Raw genomic sequence first — 26,505 nt, 5'->3', positions numbered from 1 at the left:
TGATCCATCCCCCATCCCTGGTCTTCTAGTACATGAAGCTCTCCTGGGTCTCCTCCTGCCACCCTGCTTCTCTCCTCTGAATCCTCACTGGTTACTGGTTCCCTGTCATCTCCTTGGCTTCTCAAAGTTGGGGGCCTCAGGCTCATTCTTGGCCTTGCCCTTTATTAACACTCACTCCTTAAATGATATCATTTGAGTCCTGAGAATTTTCTTACCCTGAGGCCTCCCAGAATTCTGTTTCCAGGCTGGACCTCTCCCCACAAACCCTGACTTCTGTATCCAGTTTCTTACCTGGGTGTCTAACAGGCTCAAACTTAATATACCCCCAAATGTATTCCCAAGTTCCTCCCTTCTGTTTCAGTTTAAGTCTTCCCCATTTTACCAGATCTATCTTCTAGTTGCTTGAGAACACAAAAACTGTAACACTTCAGAAATTAAACCAAATCCTGTACGTTCTGCCTTTTAAATGTGTCTGGAACCTGAACACTTCTTCCCTCCGCTGCCACGACCATCCTGGACCCAGCCTGTCTTCTCTCAACTGAATTATCTCAAAAGCCTTTTAACTGGTATCTTGACTGAAACACTCAGACCCTTCAGGCTGGTCTTCACATCACAACTAGAGTGATCCTTTTAAAATGCCAGACCACGTACTTTCTCTGCTCAAAACCATCCAAATAGCTGCCCCGTCTCATTCAGAGTGAAAAACAAAGTCCTCACTTCGGTCTACATGCTCCCCCTCCCTGCCACAGCCCTCATCCCAGTGACCTTGCCTGGCTGGGCTCCAGGGCATCCCATCTCAGCACCCTGGTCCTTGCTGTTCCCTCTGCCTTTCCATACTCATGGCTCACAGCAGGTTTTTTCCTTCCAGCAGCTGCTCCTTGTAAGAGTGCTATAAATAACAATACTCACACTTGCCCCTCCCCGCTTAGCCCGCCTGTTGCTTTTCTCCTTAGCACTGAAAACCACCCATGTATGTATTGGGTTGTTTATTGTTTGTCTCAGGAGCAGCAACAGTTTTGTTTACTGCCCTACCACCTAGAATAGTGCCTGGCACACAGTAGATGCTTCAAAAATATCTGTTCAGTTATAAATTTAAAACAAAGAAAAAGAAAAACGAAAATATACATGTATGGCACTTTTATGTACCAGACTCTGCTGTCAAAGTTTTGCAATGCATTACCTCGTTCATCCTCATAAGCCTATAGAACTATATTTTTATACTTTCGTACGTGTGTGCATGAAGGAACCCAGACCTAGGGACATGAAATAGCCAACGTGACTAAACGGTGGAGCGGGGGGTTAAATCCATGCTGTTGAATACTATTAATCTGGATCATTCCATCACTTTCAATGCTTTCTCTCCAAGGCTGCTAAAATGAGAACTATCTGTCCCTTGCAAGCTTGACAGAATGGGTCTGCACAAAGTCAGCCCTTGGCTTTAGCAGAATGCTCTGTTAAGAATTGAGAAAGTGGTCGTAAAAAGTGGACATAGGATTCCTCCAAGAAGAGTGCTTAGACCAGAAGGGACTGCGCACAACATTTAAGTGGGAGGTGAAAGAGGACCCCGGTTCTCTGCGTCCCCTCCTGCTTTGGCCTTCGCAAGAACTCCAGCGCCCTGAGTCCGCCCAGAAGCCCGGGGGCGCTCTAAGCCCAGAGGGGTCGGGGGAGGCGTTGGGGCGCCGCCCGACGTCGCACCCTCGGAGGCTGCGCAGTGCGCACGTCAAAGCCGGGCTAGGGCCGGGAGCGGGCAGCGGGGAGCGGCGCGGCCTGGGAGACACTGAGCGTCTGGGAGCCGGGCAAACGCGAAGGCGAAGGCGAAGGCGGCGCCGGGCCCCGCAGCCGCAGCCGGAGCGAGCGAGCGCGTACAGCAGTGCGGCGGCCGTCGTGGGAGCCCCTGGGTCGCCGTCCGCCCGCGCAGCCGCCGCCGCGGGAGCCCGTCGCTGGGAGCAGGAGCAGGCGGAAGACAACGGAGGGGCAGAGCGCCCGAGCCGCGCCGCGGGGACCCAGCAAACAGCCCGAGGCGGCGGCGGCCGACGACGGGGACGGCGACGACTCGGAGGCGGAGAGGGAGCCGCCCGGCCCAGCCCCGTGAGTGACCCCGGCCCGGCCCTGCTCGCGGCGCGGACGCCCGCCCGGTTTCCGCCCTCCCTGCTCGGCCCGTCACCGGCCCCGGGGCTGCCTCCATTTTCGCGGGTGGCTGAGGCGGCGGCTGCGGCTCCGGCTCCGGCCCGGCAGGCGGCGGGAGCGGCCCTGCCGGCCCCTCTCGGAGCCCTCGCCGGCGCGGCGCCTGGGAGCTCCGCGCTCTCCCGCCGCGCTCCGCGGGCTGGCAGCGGGGGTGTCGGCTGCCGGAGCCGCGAGGGCAGGGAGCCTGGGGCCTAGCCAGCTGTCACTCGCCCGGCCTCCGGGCTTCGGCCGCCTATGTCTTAGCCCCTGGTAAACTTCCTGTTGTCGGGAGGCAGGTAGCATCGCAGTGATCTTCGTTTCAAGAAAATGCCTACCTGATTTCTGGTTAGGAATTGTGCGGCCGGAGCGTTCCCGGGTTCGGTTGAACCAACTCGAGCGCTGACTGCCCGCAGCGCCGTGGTCGGTCCTCGCCGGAGGGATTCAAAGGCGAACCGGGGCCCGCAGTCCCCTCCCCCGAGGAGCTTACTCTCTGGTGTGGGAGATAAGACCAGTACACAAATAACCTTGATACCAGGAAAGGGGTGGTAAGTCCTGTGAAAGAACTACCAAGTGCTAGGAAGCCACCCAGGGAAGACCGGACCAGTCGATCACTTCCGCCTAGCAGCAATCTGGAAGGCTTCCTGGGCAAGGCGGTGCCAAACCAGGTCTTGAAGGCCCGATGGGATTTAGGAGGTTGAAGAAGAGTCTCACGGTATGTGGAGGGGGAGCAACTAGAGGATAAAGGTAAAAAGGCATCGACTAGAAATTAGTGGATAATTAGGTTTGTTGCCTAGGGCCATGTTGGGGAGGTGGGGGTGAGCTAAAGAGGTAACTGGGGACCAGATCCTTGGATGCTGTGGAGAAGCTGTTTGAGTGGCATTGTAAGGAAAACTTAGAACTCATTTCTCAGTGACTCATGAGCCCGGAAATGTAAGCTGGGGGATATTGAAGGCGCTGTTGCAAGGGAAAGGAAAGGAGGCCCAGTAAAGAGTTGACATTGTGTGCCTTTAATATAATGCAGTTTGAGATCAATTTGACAGATTCCCGGATATTCAAATAAATCTGTGGCCAAGCTAAGCAAAGTACCTTTTGCAAAAAGCTTCATTAGATGTCAGGCTCTTAAGTAATGGAAAGTGTAGAAAATAAATTGCTCTGCACATAAGGGGTTTCTTCTGTTGGTGCAGCTTACTAAAATGCATCAAAACTTATTGGACTGTGTATTTGGGTGACTAGACTTTGAAATTGTTGAGCTGAACATCTTTGAGATGGCATTTGTGTAAAACATTCTAAATTGATGGTTAGAAAAACTAGATTGGTGCTAATATTCTGGGATGTGAAGTTGGACATAGAACTTTTTTATAGAAAGGTAGTAATTATTTTAATGAAAATCCTTATGAGAGCCATAAGTGAAAGTCTTAGTTTTATCTTGTACATTTTTTTCAAATTACTAGCAAGTAATTAGCAGCTGTATTTGAAATCTAGAATATATGATCAGTGGAAGCATATTAGAACTTGTGTTCGTTTGTAAGCACTCATTTCTTGTTTGCTTGTATGACAAATGAATGTCAACTTTTTTCAGTTAGAAATAAAAGCTTGTAAAGTGCAGGAAGTATTGGAAATTTTAAAAAAATTATCATCAATCTTACCACTTTGGTTACTATTAACATTTTTGCATATTTCCTTTTCAGTCTTTTTGCTTATTTCTTCTTTACATAATGAAATTAACTGCAACATAAACGCTCACATATATAATTTAAGCTTTTCTTTTTTTTGTCATTAAATATCTTCATATAAAAATGTTTTTACCCAAGTAAAGGAAATCTTAAATGTATTTCTTTTATGACATTGCATTATTTACCGCAGATAAAGTGGAGTAGTCATATTTAATAACTGCTACTGTGAACAGAACTTTTTCCACAGGTTTCTCGTTTGAAGTATCTTTATTAACTTCTCTGTAGGATTTAGATCCTATTGCTTGTTGAATAAAGATGGGATTCCTGTTGTCATTAGGTATGGAAGAGATCACACATCTCTGCAGTCTGAACGGATGGAACTTTATAAAAAGACACTTCAAAAAGGTTATTTTAGAAAAGGGACACTATAAAAAGACTTTGACAGTGGTATAGTATCTCCCATACGCTGTGATGCATCTCCCCTTTGCACACCCTTTCCACCACCACTCCCGCTTATAAATAGTATAAATAATATAAAATTAGGGCCATCCATGTAGGTTAACTACTTACTGATCATGACATCACAAAGATCGAGGCTAGATGTATTTAGTTTTCCTATTGGTATTTCTTTAGTTAAGTATAGGGGCTTTGGCAAGAAATAGTTTGGTGTTATATAACAAAAGGATCTTTTTGTTTTTAATTTCAAGGCTGTTCACTGTATTAACATTTCAGACTGCAGATTCTTGCCTAAACTAGTTTTTTCCCTTTTGCTTTACATTCTAAAATGTTGTTTATGAGGTCTCTGTTTCTACTTCTAATGGTGTATTGGAAATGCAGAGTTAGACTGTACACGTTTTCTAAAGTTAATATAAAAAATAACTAAAGTCCAGTTTAAGTACGGGGTTTGGTTTTATAATTTGCTTTTATTTGAATCTTTATTTGTATATCGCAAATCTGTATACCACAGGCATCCTTTATTACTTTTTTAATATTTACTAAAGTTTCTTCTCTTTGATCAACTTTTGTATATTACAGATTTCTGTAATTACTACCATACTTCCCCAAAAACCATTTTTCCAGAAGGATTTATCACTGATCATTCACATTTTCACCATCTGCCATAAAGATAGACAAATCCAAATTGTGTCCCTCTCCACCCCCACAATATGCAAAAATAAGATCTAATATATATAGGCAGAATTTTATTTCAACAAGTGCCTTCTGGTCACCTTTATGGAGGTGTTTCTGTTTTAAAAATCCATTTTCCACTTTTCCATAGCTCCTTTTAATTAGGAATTTAATTTTATGGATGTTGTCTGGTGTTATAGAATAGGAATTTTTGTAATTGGTCTATTAGGATGGATAATGGCAAAACATCGGCAAAACTTTTTTGTGCGGTAAACATTTTGGGAAAAAAGATGAAATCTCTGAACCACTGGATTAAATTGCTTGTGACTTGTTTTGTTGTTTAATTAGTGAGGAGTAAAGATCTTGTATTTGTGTGAATGCATATCAAGCCAAGTAGTCTAAAAATTGCATAACAATTTAGCCATCAGTCTGTATTTTGGTTTTTACTAGAGAAAAGACTGGTATTGGAGCCGTCCTGTTTAAAGAAGGAAATGACCTGTATGAGAGTTCATTCTTTGTGTGCCTCACCATTCTAATGACTGTCCAACTGGAGACCCTAGTTGGTACTTTTATCAGTCCAGAGTATGGTGCAGAGCAAAATGGGGCAGATATTTCTACTACCGGCATTTATAGAGTAGACCAGTTGGGAGTGTTTGTTTGCTTTGATTCTTAGGCCTTCCAAGGATTGTGAGAAGAGTTCTTGCAGGATTGGTGGCAGAAGCTACACTGATGGTGATGAAATTAAGGTTAACAGCTTGTTGCCATCAGCATTTTTTGGTAGGTGGATGATGTGTGTATCTTCTCCTATAACCTCACTGAGCTTCTGACCCCACTGTGCTTTCATCTTTTCTCTTGAGTTAGAAGGGGGTGAGGGGGCCACAGTATTGTGGTTTAGTAGCAACTGTGATGTTAAGCGGGCAAAGGAAGGAAGAATGGCATGCAGAGAATTGCAAGAGGTCAGTCAAGTGTGAAGTGGCCCCAAAGGAGGAAGGTAAAGCCTGCCCTGCCATTTAAGTTAGTGTCCAGCACATACCTGTTTGCTGATCCTTAATTCATTGTGTCTAACTTGAGCGTTTGATAAGTTGTAGGCTTTTGTTTGCTTGTTTATATGGATTTATGCATTTTCAAATGCATAGTTACAGAGATTGAGAAAAGCTAGTTTTCTAATAAAAAAATAGTATTTAGTCTAGTTTTACATAATTATCCCTTAGGATTATTATCCAGCAGATAAATTGTTGATGACCAAGGAAGTATATGATAATGTTAAAACATTACACTTTGGTTACTTTGATAAAATGAGAAACAAAATAAACTTTTTGTAGCTTGATCTTAAGTTGCTATTTTATAACTGTCTAATGAACTGTAGCTTGCTCTTTTACAGGGTACTGTTAACATGTTAGTCACTGCTCTCTCCATCCACAGATTATGTATTAGCTGTATTTAGGCACAAGGAAGAAATAGCATGAACAGGTTTCTATTTACATGTCTATAGGTAACACCCACTCTGGGATTTATAGAATTCTGAATGGCATTAGTGGCTAAAAGCATAGGTACAGCCAGACCCCTGGATTGTTGGACTCTCACCTCTCCTATAGTCTCTGTAACTTCAGGCAAGTTCCTTTCCTTCTCTGTAGTTTAGATACCTTGGATATGAGTGATATAGACCATACCCGAGAAGACTGTAGGGGGATTAAATGAGTTACAATGTCTGAAGTGCTTAGAACAAGGCCTTGCACATATCAAATGCCAGACATAATAAGTTTTGTGATGATGCTGATAATAGACTGTTTAAGGTAAAAGAAATGTGGGAACTTAAGAAACCCTCTAGTTGGAATGATTATGGGAATACTGAGGTCCACTGTAGCTAGAGCAGTGTGTGGCTAAGTTTGGGCTGTAACTCGTGGAGCTTTCTGGACTCACTTGCTTAGGGTTGTGTGGCTTATTAGCCGTAGGGCTGATCAGGAGCCTAGTTCTCTTCTTGATCCAGTTTTATTTGAAAGAAATTCAGTTTTGTACTTCATACAGTAATGTCTTCTCTGAACCTTTTCAGTAACATTTACAAACATTTACTACATTCATGCATTAAATGCTGTTTGGCACAATCTTTTTTTAAGGTGTTAAAATGTTAATGTTTATAATCATGATGTAGCTGGCAAGTTTTTGGGAGATGGTCTTATGAAGTTAAAAGTTGAAATAGACAAAGAAGAGATGGACAAAAATAGACTGGGGAAGAAAATTATCCATTTGAGTAACATTAAATGTAGAGCAAACTTCTGAATTAGGTATTATTGTTCCCCATCATCATTACTGATAGGAATCTGAAATGTAGGGGCTAAGGTCACACAAATATTACACAGTTGAGTTAGGATTTGAACCCAGATCTGCTGCACTTCAAAATGTGTACTCCCTGGAATAGGGTATGACTCACATACAAAATAGTTTTATTTTCCTCCATAGGGTCTTATTTTTTTTTGCTGACCATTTTTGATTCAGTACTTCATAATGAAGGTTTATAAATATAGCTTAATGAGGATTTTAATAGGTTTCCAGGCAGTGACCACATGTTATAATAAAAATGAGATGGTTTATTTTAAATGTTGTAGCTATATAGACTCATCATTTGATTAGTGGTTTTTAGTTTTCATTAGGCCATTAGGTAGTGTTTATTTTTCATGTTCGTCTTATAGAGAAAACAGGATACCTTGTGTTAGAGTGGGCAGTGCAGAAGTCTGGGAATGGGACGATCTGGGCTGAGTCCTGACTCAGTGACTGACTGACTAATCATGTCATTCTGGGCAAGTCACTCCACCTCTCTAGGTTGTTATGATACTAAAGGGGCCAGATTGAAAATCCCTTAAGTTTCTTTTGCTCTTATTTTCAGTGATCATAGATATGCAGACTTTCTGACTTGCCTTTTTTTCCTGTACTAGGTACCTCTCCTCTTGTCCATGGTCTTCAAGTCAGTTTCTTTATGAGAGCTTTATGGCATGTAACCATGCTTAAAATTTTTTTCTCCTGGTTGGTCATGTGCTGATGTTATTTTACGTATGATAGTTCTCTGCTTTGGGTAATGTAACATCAAAATGTGTATATTCACATTTTCTACTTTTATACTTATGAATAAACAGGTAAGAACAAAATATTAAGTAGTTGTAAAGTTCAAGCTTGGTAAAGCAAGTTAATGATTAACAAATCCTCAAGTTTTCATTGTCATCTTTTTAAGTATATATGTTGTGAAGTTCTATGAGCTCTTTGTTTTGGGGAAAGGAAAAACATTAACCAAAGGCAATGAGAGTGGGAAAAAAAAAAAGGAGGACCAAAATTATAGACTCAAATTTGATGATATGAAGAAAATGTTTAAGATAGTATTCTTTGGCTATAATTGGTGCATGCTAATCCTCTACCTATATAAAGGTAGTATGCTCTCTTAGATCTTAGGGTAATTTCTAGCTCACAGTTCAAGCACTGATAAGAGATGACCGCAATATTCACGACCCTGAGTGTTCATGACTCCTCAAACATCTATTATGAATTAATTTGTTCCACAAGCAGTTTTTATTGCCCATTATGCTGGGTCCTGTTCTGTAAGCCAGTCTCAAAGGATTCCTAGTCTAAGTAAACCAGCTCGCCCCTCTTTGCTGACATGCTGTCAGCCAGTTCATTTTCTTCTGGATTCTTCAGCAGAGATAGAAACTCAGGTCAATAACATGATCCTTGCAGATCTTTTGACTCTCTACTTACAGTATGGATTTATTCTCTATTCACCCTTTGTTCATGTGTGAGTTGGAAGTTTTTCCTGTATGTGTAAGGTTTTATCTCAGAGTTCCTGTGTATATAAGTTTTGTACGATAGATTGTAATTAATTTGAATCACATTTTTATACCTCTTTTCATCTCTGTCATCTTTCCGACCACCTTGTGTTTTTAGAGTACAATACATTGTTTATTTAAATATTTATTAAATGGTACAACTACATAATACTCTTATAAAAACTGCTCAGCAGAGATAAAATTTTAAGCAAAATACATTTTGTTCTGTGTAGTTTTTATATCTCTGCTGTGTTTGTGTTCTTTTGAATGAGATTTAAATATCAAAAATGAAGCTTATTAGGATGTCCCTTTTCCAGATCAGTTCACATAAAGCAGTGTTTTCCAAATTTTGTTTTGAAGAGCGCTACTCTTAGGAAAGATTAATAATCGGTGAGAGAGGTTCCAGAATGAAATGTGTTCGGGAAAATAGTTAAAAGTACTTAATCAGATTTGAATTTTTGTTGGTGGTTGTGTTTCTGTTTTTCTGCAGAGCTTGTCAGAGCTTTTAATAATGTGCATTGTGATTGTCCAGGAAGGAAATATAATGTGCAGTATTTCCCACTTTGCCAGGTTTATTTGGTCGCAAGAACACCCTAGGTACTGAGAGCAAACATCTTGAAGGAGGGTTCTACTGAAACACAATTTGGGAAACCCTCTTATTCACATACGTATTAGTGTGGAATTCAAAGCATTTATTTTTCAATCGGGACGATTACTTTGGTTTGGAATTCAACTAAGGTTGGAATGATTAATTTTCAGTTTGTTAAGTAAAAGAATGAATGCTTCTGATGATTGACTTTTCAAGCTTTTTATTGTTATTTTTTTAAACTTCAACCTCTGGTGAGAAATTACATTTCTGATCAGTGACCCAGCACATGTATAAACACAGTCAAAACCGAAAAAAGTTCCATGAACCAATACTTGGGCCTTATTATGTACAATGTATTCTAATACTTTTTATCTTCTATTTTTTAATGTATGTTACAAGCTAAAATAATTCACCATGCAATTTGAGAAACACTGTGAAGTTACGTGAATTTATAAACTCCTAAGATGTTGGACTGAGGAGATGCTGTAGACTGTTCTGTGAGGAGAAACCTAGAGCTTAGTGTAGAGATAAGAGGAAGGGCTCTAGCCTTAGAATTCTTGGGTTTAGATTCTGGTTTTTTTCCTTGGGTGGGGGGCTTAATGTGCATTTTGCCTCAGTTTTCTTATCTGTAAAATAGCAAGAGTAGAACCTATGCATAAAGTATTTGTGAGGATTCAGTAAGAAGTGCCTTGCTCATTGTGTCTGGTGCCCAATACATTTTAGCTTTTATTGATTACTGAAAACACTTTCTGCTGCATATGCTTCCAAGAATATTTCAGGACTTCGAAAGTGTTAAAGCAGCCTTTAAGTGAACCTGGGCTCTTGATCTGTAGTTGGATGTTATCATTTATTGTGATATCAGCCCCCTGGAATAGTAAGTTTTAAAATAGCCAGGACCCACTTAAAGTTTATTTGCCTCATAGTTTCCAGTGGACTCATAGTTGCTGAACTCTATGCTATATTACTGTATATTTTTAAACTATTCTTTTTTAACGATATCTTAAATTTAGAGTAAACTTTATAGTATGCAATTAAATATAAATATGTGTGTACGTACATCAGTGATTAATTTAGCATTCTTATACTTTTAATCCACTAAAAGAAGAACAAGGTAAAAGTTGCTGCTTCCTGTTTTATCCCTGTTTTTGCAGTTTTTAAAAAATCCTCCCCTGCCCCCTGCCTCCCCCAGTATTTTATTGGGAGTTTAATTTTGTGTCCTCATGTAAGAAAAGGGACGTTCAGAGGGAATTAACAACGGTGGGGGCCAAATTGAGTCTACACTTCCTCTGTTGTCCTGAACATAGCTGGCTACCTTATACATTTACGTCACCTACTGAGGCATTTGCATTGTCTGTCCCTGATTAAAAGTTTATCTCTTTTTTATTCTTTTTTATTGTCCATTGGTCCTCAGTATGGCCTGAAGCTGCTGAAATGCGTTTCCAGTCAGCATCATTGAGGTATATGAATTCAGTATTAAAGTAGCATGAAGGTTTTCTACTTGTGTAAGTCAAAGGAATGAGGTAAAAGAATAAATAATTGCTAACTTGACACATACATGTTACCTGCTGGTGTAAAGTTTAAGACCTCCTCATATATTTACCTCATTTGATCCTATAATAACCCTGCTTTCATCCCCATATTCTCAGGTGAGTAAACAGAGAAAAGCAGCTAAGTAATTGGTCTGAAATCATACACCTGGCAAGAGACCCTGGTCCCAGAGCATGCGCTTCTAACCTGCCATGCTCTGTTGCCTCCACCACTGGAGGTGGTGGAATGTAGAATCATCCTGGAGCATAAGAAATTTCTGTTACAGAAACAGATGAGGTCAAGTCTTCTGGTTGGGATGTGTGATATCCTGAGACATGAGAGAACTTGCGCATTGCAGAGTTGCTGGCTGTGGTCTGAGGAGCTATGAGGAGAGGGAGCTGGACAGGAAGATGAGAGAAGCTAATGTACTGTTTTTTCAAAAAAGGAAAAGGTGGAATTCATAAATCATAGTGACTGAACTTGGTTGCTGGACAAATTCCAGAAGGAAATGAGTCCTTAGTAAAGTGTTGATTTCTAGACGCTAACATACTTTTTTATGAATTGTTTCCTTTCCTAATAGGATTCTATTAAGTGTCGTGGATATGCATGTAGGCAGGATATGGCTATCTGGGAGGATTCAGAATTTCATACATATTTGACATTATCTGAAAAGTGTTAAATCATATAATTAAGTTGGAATATTTTTTAGGACTTAAGTTTTTACCAGGTCATTTTACTTATGTTCATTGCCTTAGAATACAGTTATATGGTATGCTTTTCCTAAGCTGTATATGTGGTTTGCAGATGCGGTGGCCCACATCTCTGTGCCTTGCCTTCTCAAGCAGGCAAGAAGGAACTAGAAGTGGTAACGTTTTCCTGGTATGTGCACACAGCACAATAAATACTTCCTCGTTATATTGTTAAAATCATTCATCCCTGTTCTTTAAGATTGATCATAACTCATTTGTCACTTATGAGCTAGTCTTGGCTCTTATTGCTGAAGACTGCATAGTGAGTGAGTGGAAGCTAAATTGATGGGAAGAAGGGTAGACAGAGAGTGCATTCCTTCCTCACAAAAGCTAAAAACTTGCTGGGGGTGAGGGTGGTGAGGGTGAAGAGTGTCAGCTTTTTCTTGTTTATCTTATGAAGGTCTGCCCACTTTTAAAATTGGTGTAGTGAAAGGAAGACATAGGGATGAGTGTCGTTAGCATAGGATAGTTTGTTCTAGGCCCAATAGATGTTTGGAAAGGGCAAAAGTGTCTTTTACAGAGGCTTTTGTTGTTGAAAGAAGGAACAAATAAGAAGTAGAGAGGAGGAACAATACAGTATATCCAAAGGAAGTGACCAGAGACACTGGGTCTGAATTTGCAAGATGTACAACATTGAAAGATCTCATGATAAAAGTGGAACTGGTTGCTTTTCAGAAATGTCTTATGAAGTGGAGCACCTGAATAGATTATTAATCATGGAATATAGTAAATATAAATTAAAGACCATGGTCTTCCCAACCAAAAGAGGGAGGGGAGCTCCAGACCTAGACAGTATAGAATTTAAAAGTCTTCTTTTTGATTTGGGAAAACTTAATAAACTATCTTATTTATTCTAGATCCTAGAACAGTATCAAAAGATGTCAAGTTCATGTTTTAAAGTCAGTGTAAACTCTTAGAAAACTAATAAAATATAAGAAAGGCAACCTGATAAGACATTACAAAGGAAGAAAACTATGTTCCAGTATCACTTATGGAAGTAGCCATGAAAATCGTTAAGTGAAACACCAGCACATTTAATTAAATAGGGAATTATCTTAATTAAAGAGGACAAGTAAATGGTAATACTTTATATTTACTGTGTACCAGACATTGTTCTAATACATTATCACAGTTAATCCACACAGCAACCCCAAAGAAAGTGAGTGTTATCATTATTACCCTCATTTATGGATGAAGAAATTTAGGCCAAGAGGTTAAATGATATACCCAATGATAAATTTCTAGTAAGTCACGGAGCTGAGTTTTGAACCTCTGGGGTCCAGCACCAGTGAATTTTTAACTCTCATGCTGTATCATCCCAGTATGTGCCAAGATAACACTGTTAAAGGAACAGTTTTTCTTGATTATGAATGCTTTAAAAGCTGGTAGAAGATAAAAGAATATCTGTCTTAAACCAATAGCAAGCAACCTACTAATGGGAAAGCACTGGTGAAATTTCCTTTGACAGCAGAAAGTGAAACAAGTGTGCCCAGTTACATCTCTACCATTTGACATTATCCATGGGCCGTGCAAGAATGCATCAAATAAAAGGTGTTACTATTGGGGAAAAATAGTGAAAAATAGCAGTATTTGCCATTGTCACAACCTTAAACCCAGGAAAACCAACAGAATCAATAGAAAAACAAAATAAAAGCTCAGTAAGATAGTTGTATGCTGCATAAAGATATTTTAAAGTTGTTAGCATTATTCTTGCTAACAAAATCCAGTTATAAAATATTGGGAGAAAAATCTCATTGTAACAACAAAAGATGAAGTGCTTAAGATAGAAGGATCTATATAAAATGTTTGAGATTTCTATAAAGAAAACTATAAACTTAATTGAGTGAAAAAAGACTTAAGAATGGAGAGTTACCATGTTCTTGAATGTGCAGACAGTGTTATGAGGCAAGAAAATTTCCCCAGTTAAATTAGTGTACCCTTGGCCAGAGAGTACGATCAGATTTTTTTTTAAGTCAACTTTAGGTTTGTAAAAGGCATATGTGCGCTGTGACATGAGCAAAATCACATACTGGTGCGTTAAGGAGGAAGGATTATTTAGTAGAAGATTTTTAGGTAATTAGTTATCTATTCTTTGGGGAAATCATTTTTGATAATTAAGCTGCCCTTTATGAAAACAAATCTGATGGAAGAATGAGTTTAAAAACATGAATTAGAAGAACATGTATATGAATATCAGACCTTTGGATAAGGAAGCAGGCTTCTTTCCATTGTAGTCAGGTGATTGAAAGGGGGAAAAAAAAGCCTAAGATAAAATTTCACATTATGATAGACAAAAGGCTAATATTTCCTCATCTGGTAAAAGTCCTTACAAACTGCTAACTGCCATTTATTAGTAACCTCCTCTTTACGTTTTAAATGCTACGCACTGGACATTTTGTTCATGTTAAAATTTTAACAGTTATCCTATAATTTTAAAAGATATTTGAGACTCAGAAGGTAAATGTTGTACCTAAGGGTACACACCTCTTCTAAATGGCAGAACTAGGATTCAGAATTGGGTCTGATGAGTTTATGCTTTTAACCCTTTTAAACATACTGTTTTTCAAACAAAACACTGGTAAATAAACAGTCAATTCAGATAACGGCTAAATGAAAGACATGCTAAACAATGGGGGGAGCTGTTAAATAAGAGATTTTTTTTTTAATTGGCTATGCTTATGGTGTAGGGATGTACTGAGATGTGATAAAGACAATACATATACTACACATTTGTTCTTTTTGGGAAATAATTTGGTCCAGTATATATCCAGATTCTTAAGATGTTCACTTCATGTAAGCCAGGGAAAAACAATTTATTTATTTTTCATCCTTGCTACAGGTGATCTCCAATGTCTTAAAAAATCCAGCTATTTTATTGATTATGGCGATGGCCACACAGTTCTGTGAATATACTAAAACCTGTTAATTGTATGCTTTAAATAGGTGAATTATATTGTATGTGAATTATGTCAATAAGGCAGTTATTTTAAGTTATCTAGCTATTTTAGATATTGGCTGAAAGAAGAAAATTGAGTTTGCTTCTCTGAATCATTGAATTGATAAAGATGTTCAAACAAGTTAAAACTCAATTGTATTAAATTTTATTTAATAAATTTAATTTTATTGGTACATCCTAGTTGATTCAGCATCATAAACCTTAAGAAGGTGGAATTAGTGATGAGAATATCCTGGGTCAAAGTAGAGTGAGCTGATAGCCCAGTAAAGCCATCTCCTGCAGGTTGCTCAGAGGTTTTCCTTACACTTCACCTTCATTTAAAACTCACGTGCACACAGACACCTTCTCTCACTGTTGATTTTCTCTGATCTCACCTTGTGAAAGCCCTTGCTTTCTAGGGGCATGCATGTAAAGTGTTTTTTGTAATTTTCAAATACAAAGGTACATAGTAAGATGGTAAATAAGCTCAAAGGTTCATTGAGAGGTTGGAAAGGTTACATTGAGATACTGAGTTGTTGGGAAATGAGAACAGTGAGAGCAGGATGGGATGAAAGATGATAACATTTAAGCATGTACCTGTAGGGCAACATGTTGACCCCCTGGCTTGGAGCAAAGAGTAGTTTGGCAGAGGTTGAAGTATCACAGGTATTTCGTGACATGAACGTGTTCCTCTGTAAACCTGGTGAATTGTAGATGTTTACTGATTTGAAATACCAAATGTTGCTATGAAAGACTTATGTTTATCATCACTAACAAATATTTACGTGCAGGTAACCCTGCTAGCCCTGCTTAGAGCCCTGCTCTAAGTGGAGGGTACTTTTCCCTTGCTAGATCAGGGGAAATAAAATAGAAAAGTTAGCTGGTCATAGGAGAAGCAAGATACCCACAGTTTAGACCAAATGTCCTGATTTGCCAGGGAAGGTCCATATTTATGCCTGTTGTCCCACGTATTTATTTATTGTGTCCCCCCTCATGCCCCAAATAGTCTTGGTTTGGATGATAAATTTTATCATCTAACATTCAGTAATTGCAAAACTAGCTGTTTCTTGCCACCCATACCCCTTCACTTTTTTTGATACTTAGGGTGCATAGCTGCCTGTCCAGTCCTCGTGTCTCCCCTAAAGTGGCTTGATTTTGAGGCACTGTTTCTGGAGCCATAGCAGCTACCTGGCCAGTCCTCTTTGGAACCAAAAGGGTTTTTAGTAGATGCCTTGACTTTTCTCTCTGAATGGGAACTGTAATGTTCTAACTCTAAAATGCTCTGCTTTGCCTCAAGTCAGATACTGAAAGGAGAGATTCTAAAGGTAAACACCTTGTTTTTGCCCAGATTCCCTCCTTCACTCTTTCTCCACTCTATCTGTAGCTTCTCAGGAGCTGTTGAAGAAAGAGAAATGGGGGAGTTCTAGTTTTTAAATGGTTGTTAGTTTAAATGTTGTTATTGGATGCCATGTAAGTCTTAGAAAGGACTGTTTAGGAAGAAAATATACCAGATTCATACACATAAATATTTATGTAATCTTTAATTCTTTATACTTAACTTTTCCATATCTCTTCCAAGTTTTAGGGCAAGGGTATCCAAGGAAAAGATTATGAGTTTCATAAAATGACCTTGAGTTTGGTTTAGGGTGGCCAGGGGAAAAATTGCATTTAATTTGCATTTGCTTATAGAATCTTGAACATTATTCTCAGTTTGTGAGAGTAAACAGACCTATCAGTTTTTTTTTTTTGTAGATAATTATTTTTTTATTGAAGGGTAGTTGACACACAGTATTACATTACATTAGTTTCACAGACCTATCAGTTTTTGCACTTTCATTTTGTCATGTTTCATCCTTTATCATTTAATGACACATCTCAGATATCTGATCCCAAGAGTCTGTGTGCAGAATACCTGGTAGAATAAAAGATGGCACCACTCAGTCTTCTCCAGGCCAGTTTCAACCCTCAAAAAGGTTAAGAGGGGAAATGTTTCAGCCCTGCCCTATTGCAGCTGCCTTTCTGGGGCACAAGACAAGGGTGGTAATGCCTTTGAACTCTTGTTTCTTCCAACAGGGCAGGAATTTAGTGAAAGTTTATGTCAAGGAAGAGTCACACATTCGAGGCACTTGTGGCTGCGTTTTTCTGCTTATGTATCTCATCCTCGTGCAGACCAGCTTTCTCCACCTGGTAGAAACCCTGGCCACCTTCATTGCCTCTGTTCACTCATGGAGCTTCAGCCCTTCAATAGCAACTTTAATGGGAGGTCTACCTGCCCCTCTAAGTTACTTTGCTGTGCCAGCAATGGTCTGGTTCTTACCAGACTACAGCACCTCCCATTGGAGCTGTGTTACTAGAGCTGGAGGTGGGCAATTGCCAGAAGGAGATGGTGCTGGAAGAAGTATAGATTGACCCTGTGACCTTTCCAACAAGAGAGCTATTGTGATTCTTACACTCCTGTCCAGTTTGTTTAGCTGTTCTAGTAGACTTAGGTTTATTTGTCTGTCCTGGAGCCATATTCCTTCCTGTTCTTACTTTGTCCTTTCTCTCTCATTTTGGCCTTAAAAACAGGTTCTATTTTAGCTCGTCTGGCCATAGATATCCTCAAGGTCCAGAGAAGTCTGTGAAAGACTGGACCACGGGATCCCAAAGGAGTTCCACCCCTAACTGAAGAGCTACTACCCTTCTGTCCCCTCAACAGTCCCAGAAATAGAGAAGCGGGGCCTGGAATGTTTGCTACCCAAGGGTGTGGAACATCGTTCTGCTTTGCTAATCTGCTTTTAGTCTAAATTACCAATTTTGTTGGTTAGGTAGCATTTTAATTTATCTTATCATTCTGCTTGTTTACATTTACATTGTTCACTTTGCCTCCACTGCCCTCACCCCCAGTCGTATTCTTGTTTTTCCTAATTTCCTGGAAGAGATTGTAGTAGGGTACAGAACAGAGGTTTGGAAGAACAGCTCAACCATTATATTAATTTATGAATGGTATTTCTTAAATTTGTTGAATAGAATACATTTTGTGTAAACTGGTTAAAAAATATTTTCCTATAAAGGCAGTGATTTAGACCTTAACATCTGTAATGTCTCATGCATAATAAGGGATTGAAAAATACGTTGAATAAACTTGAAAATACTTTTTATCCTTAAATTCGCCAGAAAGAATGACAGACTAAACATGCATTGCATGCTGGAGTAGGAGCTCTTTGAAAAATAAGGGAGCTGTGACTACTCTGTAACATTATAAAGGAGGTCGTGGCCATTGTTATTCACAGATAGAAATTATTTGACTTTGAAGAAAAAGGATGGAAGTGCCTTATTTTGCTGTATGCCATACATGTTGATTGCCTTGATATACTTTCCCTGTTTGAATTAATTTAGTATAATCTCCCCAAGCCATGTTACCTATTTCCACCTGAGCAAGTTGATGTTGAAGTATTTAACAAATTTATCATGGTGGTACTGTTAAAAGCTACACCCTTATGCCACAGTTAGCTAGCTATTTTTTCATGTTTCTTGCTTTCCATTTTAGGGAAATGGAAAAAATCAGGGGTGTATTTCTTTCTCTTTTCCTCTCCCTCCGGACCCATCTTCTCACCCCCACCAAATAATTAGACAAGGAGCAAAGGAAAAATAAGGAAAGACAAAATTATTCCTGGGGCATGGTTAGTACACAAATAAATACATGTCTTCTACAGTAGCACATTTGGCTTTGAGTTTTAGTAGCCAGAACAAGGAGGAAAACAAGATCAATTCCAAAACTATTCATGAGATTAAAAAAGAAAAAAACAGCCACTTAGGAGAAACATAATTTTTCCAAGAATTCAGGCCCCATGGATCATTTATCAATGCAGGCCCTGGGTCCTTAATAGATTTCTGTGAATTCTGTACAGTGTATGTAAAAGTAAAGTACCTGAGTTCAAGTTTAAAGAATCTTAGCAGAAGACATAGGAGTAGTAGTAGGCCAGAGTGCCGTTTAGTTAAATCATCAGTTTCCTGATGCAGTGGAGCTCTGGAAGAAGCCCTGTATAATTTTTCATACCACTGAGCTTTTTATTAAAATTGCATACCAGAGAAGTCCAAGGTTATAGTTTTCTAGTAACCACTCTGCTTTAACAATTAGCTGATCTGGCTGATAGCACTAATAACTGCATTAAAAAATAGAACAACTTATCAAGGACTTGATTTCAAATCTAGTTGTATAAGTTAACTTGGAAACCAAGTCACTGTTTTCCATAGAAAATAGTTGTGTGTGCAACATAAAGGCATTTTTAATGGACAGTGTTTCAAGTCATAAAATAATAGTTTAAAATTTTTTGATAAATTTCTGACACAGAAGGCCATTATAAAAAACTGATTAAGAGTGAGATGTTTGAGCTAGAGAGGAGATAAACCATCACTTGCCTCCAGATCTTTGAGTAAGGTTTAAAAGCCACTGTCAGATTCATGGCTAACGTCATTTAGTCTGGAAAAATTTCAAAGCCTGAATCATCAGTCTCCGACTTTAATGAAACAAGCTCACCCTATGCACCTTCCTATCCCCAAGAACATCTGTAGAAAACCTGATTATAATTGACATTAATGTTCTGTTTGAGCCACTAGGATTCTGACAACTTGGCAGTATGGTTACAATAACCCAAACATTTGGAAGATGAAATTAAAAACCAAGAAGGTAGATTTTGAGGCCTGCACAAAAATGACAATCTCTATTTCGTATGCTTTTTTGCAATTATAGAGCACTTTTACCCATAGTTTAGTCATCACATTCAATTGAGTTAGTAGCATTCTTCTGAATGCTGAAATAGTAAAGGAAAAATGGAATCTCACGTTCAAAATTTTTGTGGAAGGAAATATGTTTTTAATGTAAGTAAATGTAGCCATGGTAGCTCTTCCTGAATGTTTTGGGGCCTCTACCTAAAACTCTGTATACTTCTTTGACTATAATATGTTTTTGTTGTGAATTTTAGATACGGTTTACTAGATTAAAAAGGAAGTTTTCCATTGTGACTGTATTGTGATATCAACACTCTCCTGGAAAGCACCACTCCATCAAGTGTGGAATGTTCTTTGAGCAATAAAAGAAGGCTAGTGGTTATTCTGTAAACAGCACATGGGTCTACGGTGAGTTTTTCACCATCTGCCTTTTCACTTGATGCTTTATTACACACGAGAGTTTGATGAAATTACAAAATAACTTTTGTTCCCTTATCATGGTTCATATTGTTGTGGAAAGCTCTCCAGTCAACTGTAATACATTTTCTGACTCTTACCAAATTTATCCTGTCTACAAAAGGCAGCTCAAGAAGTATCTCCTCTGTTGAAGCCTGAGAACAGCACACAGTGCCTTGTCTACCTTCTGAACTTGTTACTTGTTACTTAGTGATTGGGGGTTTTTCAGAGGGTCTGGTGGCATGTGTTAGTCTCCTGTAGATGTTAATCTTCCTGTGTGTGTGTGCCTTGTCTCCCCAGCTGTGTTCTAAGTCCCAAAACAAAAGCTAGTGAATGTGTACCATAAGATGAGGCATGACAACATCTTTGGGTCCATAAGCTAAGGATTGGGAAATCTGACACTAGGATTGGGAAATTTTTACCTTTAAAAACACAAGTAAGAGCTTTTATATTTGATCATGCCATTCAGTTGACAAATGACCTTCAGTTACTACTTCTGAAATGAAATGTTCTCAGCCTCATTATTTCATCTAGAATGTTTCTTTCTCTCAACCCAGGAACAAGCTTCCATATGCCGGTTAGTGTGTTGATGTGGAGAGGTAGAAAGTATCCAATCATTGGCTGATAAGGAGAATTCTCAAATCATCCTTGGGTAAAATGTCCTGCATGATCCTCTAAAGGGTCATGTAATTGTGTATTCTGTGACTCTAAATACTTCTACTGGAAAAAGTCTGTTTACACTAAATACCACCATACAGCAGCCTTTGAGCAGTTTAAAAAGAAAACAAACTTTAAATCTCCAACTATGGGACTTCAGCTAAGACTGGTTTTTGTGGCATGTCTCTGCTTTTGTGGGCATTTGGCCAGAACAGAAATAGCAGTGCTGGACCTTGATGGAGAGTGATTATCCAGGTTTACATCTGATCCCCTAGAAATAAGTTTTAAGGTTGTAAATTTTAAAAAGGAAATTGTTTTTTCAAAATACAGTTCTTCATTGGAATGACTAAAAAGGAAAAAACAAAAGTCATTTTGTCACTTTCAGGTGTAACTTCTTAGAACCACAGTATCTTCTCACTTTTCCAATCTAAAATTTTGACACAAAAATAGTTTTCTGAAAGGCTTCTTTTTTAACACATTTTTAAATTCAGGTATTATTGATACTCTTATGAAGGTTTCACATGAAAAACAATGTGGTTACTACATTCACCCATATTATCGAGTCCCCCACCCATACCCCGTTGCAGTCACTGTTCATCAGTGTAGAAAGATGCCACCGAGTCCCTACTTGTCTTCTCTGTGCTACACTGTCTTCCCCATGATCCCCCACACACCATGTGTACTAATCATGATACCCCTCAATCCCCTTCTCCCTCCCTCCCCACCTGCCCTCCCCCACCCTCCCCTTTGGTAACAGCTAGTCCCTTCTTGGAGTTTGTGGGTCTGCTGCTGTTTTGTTCCTTCAGTTATGCTTCGTTGTTATACTTCACAGATGAGGGAAATCATTTGGTACTTGTCTTTCTCCGCCTGGCTTATTTTACTGAGCATAATACCCTCCAGCTCCATCCATGTTGCAAATGGTAGGATTTGTTTCTTTCTTATGGCTGAATAGTATTCCATTGTGTGTATGTACCACATCTTCTTTATTCATTCATCTATTGATGGACACTTAGGTTGCTTCCATATCTTGGCTATTGTAAATAGTGCTGCGGTAAACATAGGGGTGCATATGTCTTTTTGAATCTGAGAACTTGTATTCTAAAGGGCTTTTTTTTTATATTTGAACTTTGTTTCTCGCTTGTTCAAGTTTTGAGTTACACATTCTTTTTAAGGAATTATCATCTTTTTAAAAGAGCAGGATTGGCTGTTTGCTTTTCTTATTTACCAAAACGGGGGTGAGGCCGTGATATTTGTTCATGATCATATGGACTATGTTTATACAACCTTGTGGCAAAGTGAGTAGTAAATTTAAACAGAAGAAAAGTGGATTTATAGTTTCAGCTTTGAAGATTGATGGTTTCAACATTTAAAATGTGGACATTGATTAACCTTTTATATTGTTAAAATGCAGTGCTAATTTGTAAAGATATATAGTTGAAGTTCTCATTTTCTGAAACTAATCCTAAAACTATGTTAATGTAACTCTTAATTCTTTAGAATATTTGAATGAATCAGTATAGATAAAATTAAAGATGGTAGATCCACATTGAAAAAAGGCCTTTAACATATTCATGGAAATCAGTTAGTCATGTATTACTGATGTTTCTAAATAATGCTTTGTAATATGTAGCTGTAATTTCAATTCTTAAACTAAATGATGAAGTCTTTTTGCCTTGTGATAAAATGAAAAGTTCAGCATTGTGAATAAAATAACTATCATTAGTACAAGAGCTACTCAGATTGATTATAAATCTGTTTTATAAACTGCAGGTCCCATCCTATCAGTTGGTAGTGAAATCAGCTTGGTGGGCTACAACGAGCATTTGAAAAGGGTGGGAAGGGAGCAGGGTATGAGGATAGAATAAAATAGACTAGAGAATATCGTGTAATGGAACATAGTAAGGATAAGTGCTGTTTGGGGATACTGTGTGGAGGTAAGGAGGGAGAGACTTTTTAATGTAAGAATGTGTGTCATGAGGTCAGAGAAATCTAAGCCATTGTTGCTGGTGGTAATGTAGTTCGGTGATGGGGAGGCCTTGTGGTTGTTTACATGGCTGTACACACAATGCATATTGATGGCAGACTTTAATTGGAAAGCTCCAGTATTTGTAGTTGTAGCAAAGAGTAAACAAAGATCTGTGTGAGTTGCTGATCAGATTTATAGTTGACAAGTATCTGGTAGGGAAAGCTAATAGTACACTGGATAATAGACTCAAGATCCAAGAAAATTTTTGAAATGTCTAAATCTGAAGCAAATAGTAGGAATAATTGTTCAGTCCTGCAAGTGTGTCCCAAAATACAATAGTAAGCAGTGGGTGAAGACATGGCTCACTACAGAACATGTGGAGAAGATTTAAGGTCAATTAAATTGCTCAGGAGAAAGGAGCCATGTAATGTGACTCAAAAAAATATTACTGGAGTTTAAGACTACATTTATGAAATACATGGAGAGGTAGCCTTGGCTGGTCAGATCAAATATGGAGTGCAGGGTCCAGTTTGAAACACTATATTCTTAAGAGGGATGGTGATAAACTAGAACGCCCAGAGAAAACTAAGGTGCAGGGGAGGGAGGGGTCTTCTGACTAAGTCAGCTCCCCCAAGGCTCATCTTTATCTATAACAAAACTACAACTGATAAATTTACAGGAATTTGGTTGCCAGCTATGCCAAATGTAGTGCAGATTAAATGTGAATGAATATATGGCCTTCCTCCCAGACAATTCACAGGCTAGTCTGGAAATGATTATTTATGTATTAATGTCTGATTAGACTGTTCAGTTCAGAATGCTTTGAGTTCTTTCATGATATCTCTCACTTTCAGTTTACTCCAGTCTTGGATGCCTCAGAGCTTAGGACATGAGGATAACAGGTCTACTGCAAAATACTCTTATTGATGCCCGCTGAAATTGCCCAGGTTTGATGGTATATTCTGTTAATTCTAATTCTAGTATTTGCCTCTGGATTGACATAGACTAGAATAAAGTCTAGGGAAGTCTGTCACATCATTAGTTGGACTCCATTTCTAAAAGGCATGTCTGTAATTTTTTTTATATATTATCAAATCATAGACCTATAATTTTGAAACATTAAATTTAAATAAGTTTATTTAACATCACCCTTACTTAACATGTATTTTAATATAGTTAAGACTATATTAAGACTATATCCTGCTCCACCCCCACCCCACCCTAATAACTTAATTAGTTGGTGATTAACTGGGGAAAGGTCATGAATTCATGCTACAATAGATTTCTTGATCAACCTTTTCCCACAACTAAGGAGTGCTAGTGTGAAAGTTGCCACACTTGTCAAATTGCGTAATGTAAGATTAGTAAAATTAGATTCTACTAGAACTTATTTCAGAAAAGAATACCATTGTTTAATTGTAAATAATGCCTAATACCTATAAGTGTAAAATCTTGCCTTCATATTCAACAGGATGTTACAAGTCTGATAGGAAAGCCAGAATTCATAAAGAAAAAAATTACAGATCAAATTATAAGAAAATGAAAACTGTACATTAAGTGACAAAGTTGAAACACAATGGAAAAGTCTGAGAACATGTTTGTAAAAAAAAAAAAAGTCAAAGGGATAATATTCATAATTACATTATACCCTACACACAAATCAATAAGAAAAAGGAGACTCCAAATTAATGGGCTGTAGAGTCATTACAAACAATTTCACTAAGGAAATACAAGTGGATAATAAGAATGAAAATATGATCATTGTTATCAGTGATCAGCAGTTTAGATCAAAATTAGCAAGAGGGAGGGAAGAGGATGAGGTTAAGAAAATAGAATTTTTAATCTGAGAGATTAACAAAACTCAAGGATTTCTAGGGCCTTCGTTGGTTAGCTACTGAGGAAATGGCTGTCCTCATGCACTGTTGATGACATATAAAATGGCATAAGCTTTTGGTACAAGTTAAGAATCTTCATGTTTTGACTCAGACTGCTACTTTACTAGAGTCACTAAGAATCTTGTCTTCTTTTACTCTGGTATCTGATATCCAGAACTGCACAGAACATAATGTGGTCTTTTTGTGGCCAGAGCAACTCTTTATTTCTCTTCTGTATGAAATAGTGCTTTCTGAGGTGGGCGGGTCAGGGATCATTTCTCTGTTTTTATAAAGATGAACAACTGACGTATTCAGCAACTGGCCTGGGTCAAATAGGTCTGACTTGTAGAGAGAAAGACAAGGAGTTTCTTTACCCTCACTCAGTTCCTTTGTCTTCCAGGGACAACTGGGTTGGTACCTAAGACAGAGTAAAGCTGGGCAGGTCCTGAACAGAAGGGAAGGGACATAAAATAATGCATCAGAAATAAGACCCAAAGCCTATAACCTCTGAGTACTTTTGCTGAAATAGTTATAAAACAGCTTGTCCTTTTGAGAAATGTTGCAGTAACCACCCCTCCCCAACAACCCCGCCACCCCCCCCACCCCCCGCCCACACTGACTTGGAATAAGAGCTGTGTTGGTCCAACAATTTCAGCTATGAAGAAAGTGTGTATTTACTTTTATGATGAATTTAAGTAAATATTTGTGTGGAATTATTGATATAAAATATTAAAAGTTTTGCCTAGCTACATTCATACAGAAAATTGAAATAACAAGGACATAGACCTTAATTTTCAAAACTCAACTTTATTTATAATACTGTTAAGCAGATTTAGAACTTGATACTCATTTAATCACAATTAGAAGTAAAAAATTTAGAAGAGCACTCCCATTCATGGAAGCTTAATTCAGTCCTGAGCAAACTACGTTCTGTAAAAAAAAAAAGAGACATTTAAAAACTACTTCTGGGGCCAATACTCAATTGGAGCAAAAAGCAAATACATAATCACACTTTTTTCTGCAAGTCAGAAATCAAGTTAGTGTGTGTGTGTTTTTAAAGGTTATTTAACCTTACAAGAACCAAGTCATAGAGCTCTGATACATGATACATTCCTAACTCCTAAGAGTTACTTAGTTATGTTTGGTTAAAATACTTCAAACTATATCCTTAAGTGAATTCTGGAACTATTCAAGAGGATACTTATACATGCCTTGCCTTGTGCCAGAAAGGATTTAAGGCAGCTTGAAATATTCTATTGTATTTCATTATCATAATTTTAGTCTTGGCAGTGCATGATTGCATGGCACACTGAAATTACCACAAACTTGACACTAGTAGTATGAGTCTCTCAATAAGTTTTTGAGCAACATGAGGTTGCTGTTTGTAAAATTATCACAGTGTTTTTTTTCTCTTTTTGTAAGATCTGGTACCTAAAAAAAAATCCTGTGTAATTTTGTCTAAAAATCAGCAAAGGCCTCTCCCTATAAGCAAATGTCTTTTGCTTTGTTGCTCGAATAGAGTGAACTTTACCATTAGATCATATTTCACAAACATCCATAATTTGACATTCCTATGTTTATTGTGAGTAAAAGAAAACTTTCCAGGATTAGCAACAGAAAGCATGTTTAGAAGAACACAAAAAAATTATTTCTAACGTCACATTTACTAAGCCCATTTCATTAAGTATTCTGTAATTTATTCAGAAGAAAAGCTGTTAATTTAAAATGGCATCTTTTTAAAAAAAATTTAAACTTGTGTCAATACTGGTAAAGATAGGTTCACGTAAGAATTGTTCTTCACATTCAATTGAGATTACAAATATGCAATTAACAGTCCATGTGACACATATTATAGGTACTTTTAACTTTAGGGTCATGGAGAATGTTCCACTAATAATTGTTTACCCTTACTTACACCTTTAAAGTCTGAAAATGTGAAAAAGATTTGAAGGCTCTGAAAATCTCTCTGTTTAAAAAAATGTTCTGAAGGCAATGTAAGCATATATCTAAAGGAACTTTGGGTTAGTTTAAGACTGCGTCTCCCAAAGGATGAATGGATGGAGCAGCTCAGTCACTCAGACCTATGCATGTATTTGGGAGACTTGGTGAAACCTATAAAGCTTTCTGTAGCATTCAGAGCCTAGCTCACTATGCAGCGCATTTCTGATCTTTAATAGAAAAACAACTTGGGTTGTCAGTGATAAGCAATAAATATCCTGTCCAAAGCATATGAAAACAGGTGTGGCTGATTTTTTGTGTTTTTTGGGGG

At 38.3% G+C, this 26,505-nt stretch overlaps 1 protein-coding gene across 3 annotated transcripts in view; it reads left to right on the top strand.

Annotated features, from left to right (window-relative positions):
- Positions 1–1,709: 1,709 nt before the first annotated feature.
- CAB39 (calcium binding protein 39) overlaps positions 1,710–26,505 on the top strand; it is a 91,521-nt gene continuing 66,725 nt past the window's right edge. For 2 of the 3 annotated variants that reach the window (XM_057503445.1, XM_036912812.2), the window contains exon 1: positions 1,710–2,088. Coding sequence is in view for 1 of the 3 variants with exons in the window: in XM_036912802.2 (XP_036768697.1) it covers positions 2,843–2,875 (33 nt within the window). In the remaining 2 variants the exon portion in view is untranslated. Of the gene's footprint in view, positions 2,089–2,555; positions 2,876–26,505 lie in introns of those variants that run through there. The other variant, XM_036912802.2, reaches the window with a different exon arrangement.

This window comes from Manis pentadactyla, chromosome 6, assembly GCF_030020395.1.
Source record: "Manis pentadactyla isolate mManPen7 chromosome 6, mManPen7.hap1, whole genome shotgun sequence".
Taxonomy (NCBI): Eukaryota; Metazoa; Chordata; class Mammalia; order Pholidota; family Manidae; genus Manis; species Manis pentadactyla.
This window is presented reverse-complemented; position numbering and strand designations above follow the sequence as displayed.